Below are 3,411 nucleotides of genomic sequence, written 5' to 3'. Positions count from 1 at the left end.
TCAAAACCTACTGCAAAATCCACAGAAGAATTTGCAGTTATCTGCGCTCCACTTTGGGAATTGGATGCAGACATCATTTGCATATGTAGAACAATCCGTTTTGTCCCTACAGGATTCCACCGGACGAGCAGTTGTCGTAGACGTCGTTGAAGATGTTGTTGTCGTTGTAATCACCGTTGTAGTTGCAGATGGTTTTGAGGTCGTCGTATGTCTAGTACAGTTGCCATAAAGCTGTCGTGAATAAAAACAGACGAATGGAGTATAGACATTGGATTCAGTACCTAAAATAAGTATCTTTTTCGATTTCAGAAAAAACGCTTAAATATGTAGAGTATACTGTGTCCATTATTAAAATAATATTTTTTCATTGTATCCGCACATAGTTACACTGAAAAGAAAAATTCCCAGTTATTTATAACCTAACCTTCAGCAATATTTCTCTACCTAAGGCTACCGTAGTGTACGCTAAACATACATGTATTACGTGGGCTACTTCCTCAGTCAACAACAGATGTACCACGGGAAAACAGCTTCATTTGATCTGTCATTACTTATATTGAAAACATATTCACAGTTGTGAACAACTCCACCGGTAGATGACATCTCAACGAAACCGTCAGAAGGATGCCGACAAAGGTACACTGAGAATAAAATCGGAGTCCAAGTGACTCAAAACTTGGAGTCTAACAGTGGTGCCTAAAATAACTCCCAAATGGAGTCAAGCTGACTCCGATGGAGTCACGCCATCCCAGACCCCACAAGAGGATCACAATTGACTCCGTGCATTTATCTCTACAAAAGAGTCACCATGACCCCATATTAAGGATTTTTTTACTCCTTGGCACATTATGAAAACAACAAATAATTTACTTTAAGGAAAAAGCTTTAATCACTGAAACATAAAGGCAAATACAAACAAGAAAACACGTTTTAATAATAAAAACCGATGCCTATTAACACCCACTGTGGCAAAGCAAATTGCCTGGCTGACAGCACCTCAGTTCCTAATTATCATTATTCTGTATACTTATTACAAGGCTAGGGGTGTCATAATGCCGTACTACTTACAGTAAAATTACTAGTACTATGCTATTTGTCTATGGCGTGATATTTGCTGGGACACACACAAATATGAAATATGGACAATCTGGTGGTCCCCATCTTCGTATACCAAAATAAGTCATACAATGTTGCAAATTTTACAAAACCATGACAGCATAGCATGCAATATAAAGGGGTGGGAGTAAACTTAACATATACAAAATGCCTTTGTTAAAATATTGTTTCAAACATTAAATTGTAATTCAATTGTAATTCAAATGCCCTGTGGCTAATAAAAGCAAACATACCCAAACTTTTTTAGACAATTTTTACACAATTTGAATCAATTAAAAGTATGAAATTAGCCATCTACAACTGTTGAAAAAAATTGTCATCAAAACACTAATTTTGACCTTGGGGGGGGAATGTCATATAAACATACAGCTTAGTCAATAGTGTATGAAATTTCCCCCAAAACTGTTGTTATTTTAAGGCCATGTACTCTAGTAAGTAAAAGGTGCAATTTCGGCACTACCTTCACCTTGTCTTGGTAGTCAACAATAACTTTTTGGATGAATATCAGTGTTGCACTCATGTTTGTAGGATTAACTAGATTAAAAACGAAATATGTCGCCAATAATGGGCCTGCAATTTCAATAAAAGACTTAGAACTCCTAATGACCACATGTTCAGCCCTTACAGAGTAGGTGCCCTCCATGAAGTTCCCAGAATATGTAATAACCGGAGATGCCACTGGTTCTTCCTCAAATACTGATTCCTCTTTAACCAGAAGATGGTAATGCTCTTTCAACTGATAGCCTTCAAATAGCCTACACACCTGACCGTATCTAAAATATATTAAACAGAAAAAATCTGATGAAATACAGAACAAAACCAAAACGCTGTGAACCCGTACCCACTAAACTGATGCATTATCATTAAGTTACCAGTTTTCACTAAAATTCAAAATGACCTACATGTGATTTTAACATTTTATACTTATACAAAGAATGAACGCATATGGCGTTGAAACAGCAATAACAAACAACATGTAAAACTGGAAATAAATAGCATGACATAGCAAATATGTCACTGTGAGCATCCACTGTACCTACCCTGTGAAATGCATTGGCATTGGCGGGTCAAACCTACAACCTGGAAACAAAACCTGTTGACCAATGGCGGTGAAAACTGTTCTGTCCACGCCGTCTGCTCATCACCGTCACACAGAAACGAGGCTTACTGACCAGAGAGCGAAAAGAGTCAATGAAAGGGGTCAGCCAGACTCTGGCCCCAGGAATTTGACTCTGATTTGAGAGTCAGATTGACTCCATGAGAGCTAAGGGGTGGTTGACTCGGATAAGAGAGTCTAAAGACTCTGGTCCTGGGGTAATTTGACCCTAATATAGGAGTCAAATTAACTTCATGAGGTTCAAGGGGTGCTGGACTGTGACTAGAGAGCCAAAGGATTTCAATTTTATTCTCAGTGTAGGTTCGAAGCGGTTTTTCTTCAGTATAATATATATCGCATTTAATCATGTAATGAATTCAATGAAAAATGGAAGCATACGCATACCTTTAGCAGGTGTTCGTTTACTGCCTTCTGATACCCAATATCCACTAACAATTGTATATCCGCGCCGATGGTCTGTCGTCTACCAACAACCACATTAGATGAATGAGCAGGGGGGAACCCGAAATTTTCATATCCTTTACACTCGGCTCTCAATCTGTCCATCGCCAGTGCATTACGGGCTAGCAGATCAGATAGTTCTAGACGCAGTTGAGAGTCATCCCCAGACGCTGTGTGTAGCGGTGAAAGAACCGAAACTAAGGCGCCTATAAAGCACGTACGAATGTACGAAGTCATCATACTTTAAACATACTTACCAAAATGATATGATGTCGTGTCCGACATAAAGACCAAAACGATATCTTATGAGGTCATATGACGTAACGTGTTGTGGTCCAATAGTTCTCGATGTGGCAATCTATTTGTATAACGCCGAGGAAAAGAAATTAATTATACAATTATAGGCAATTTAAGTTTGGGTCCACGTGAGATAAGAAATTAGTATATAAGCGATGAGAATTGATACCTTGGAGGAAAGAAAAGGAGAGGGAGGAGGAGAGAGTAGAGGAGGGGACTGGGAGAGATGGAGCACGGAGCAGACGTGATTTCGGAAAGTTAGGAGTTGGAGACTTTCCTTAGAATAAGTAGCTACCGAGCATCGACGAATAAATCGTTTAACTGGTCATAATGTGGATTAATTTTTTGCGTGACCCTATGTAAATCTGACGCGAACCGTAGAATCTTAATACCCCCGTCAACTAGAGGCGGAATGAGCAAGAATGCCGTCGGAAAGACAA

The 3,411-nt window shown here is 39.1% G+C and overlaps 1 protein-coding gene across 1 annotated transcript; it reads right to left on the bottom strand.

Annotated features, from left to right (window-relative positions):
* LOC147762536 (uncharacterized) lies at positions 1-2,291 on the bottom strand. Its single transcript, XM_087010820.1, has 3 exons — positions 2,157-2,291; positions 1,742-1,889; positions 1-231 (listed from the first exon to the last, which is right to left on the bottom strand). The coding sequence occupies exons 1-3, from the start codon at positions 2,174-2,176 to the stop codon at positions 1-3; spliced, it is 399 nt and encodes a 132-aa protein (XP_086866946.1). The 5' UTR covers positions 2,177-2,291.
* Positions 2,292-3,411: the final 1,120 nt, after the last annotated feature.

Source organism: Lingula anatina, chromosome 4 (assembly GCF_051362555.1).
Source record: "Lingula anatina isolate TDL-2025a chromosome 4, LinAna3.0, whole genome shotgun sequence".
NCBI classification, from domain to species: domain Eukaryota; kingdom Metazoa; phylum Brachiopoda; class Lingulata; order Lingulida; family Lingulidae; genus Lingula; species Lingula anatina.
Note: the sequence above shows the minus strand (reverse complement) of the source record. Positions and strands in the feature narration are given on the sequence as shown.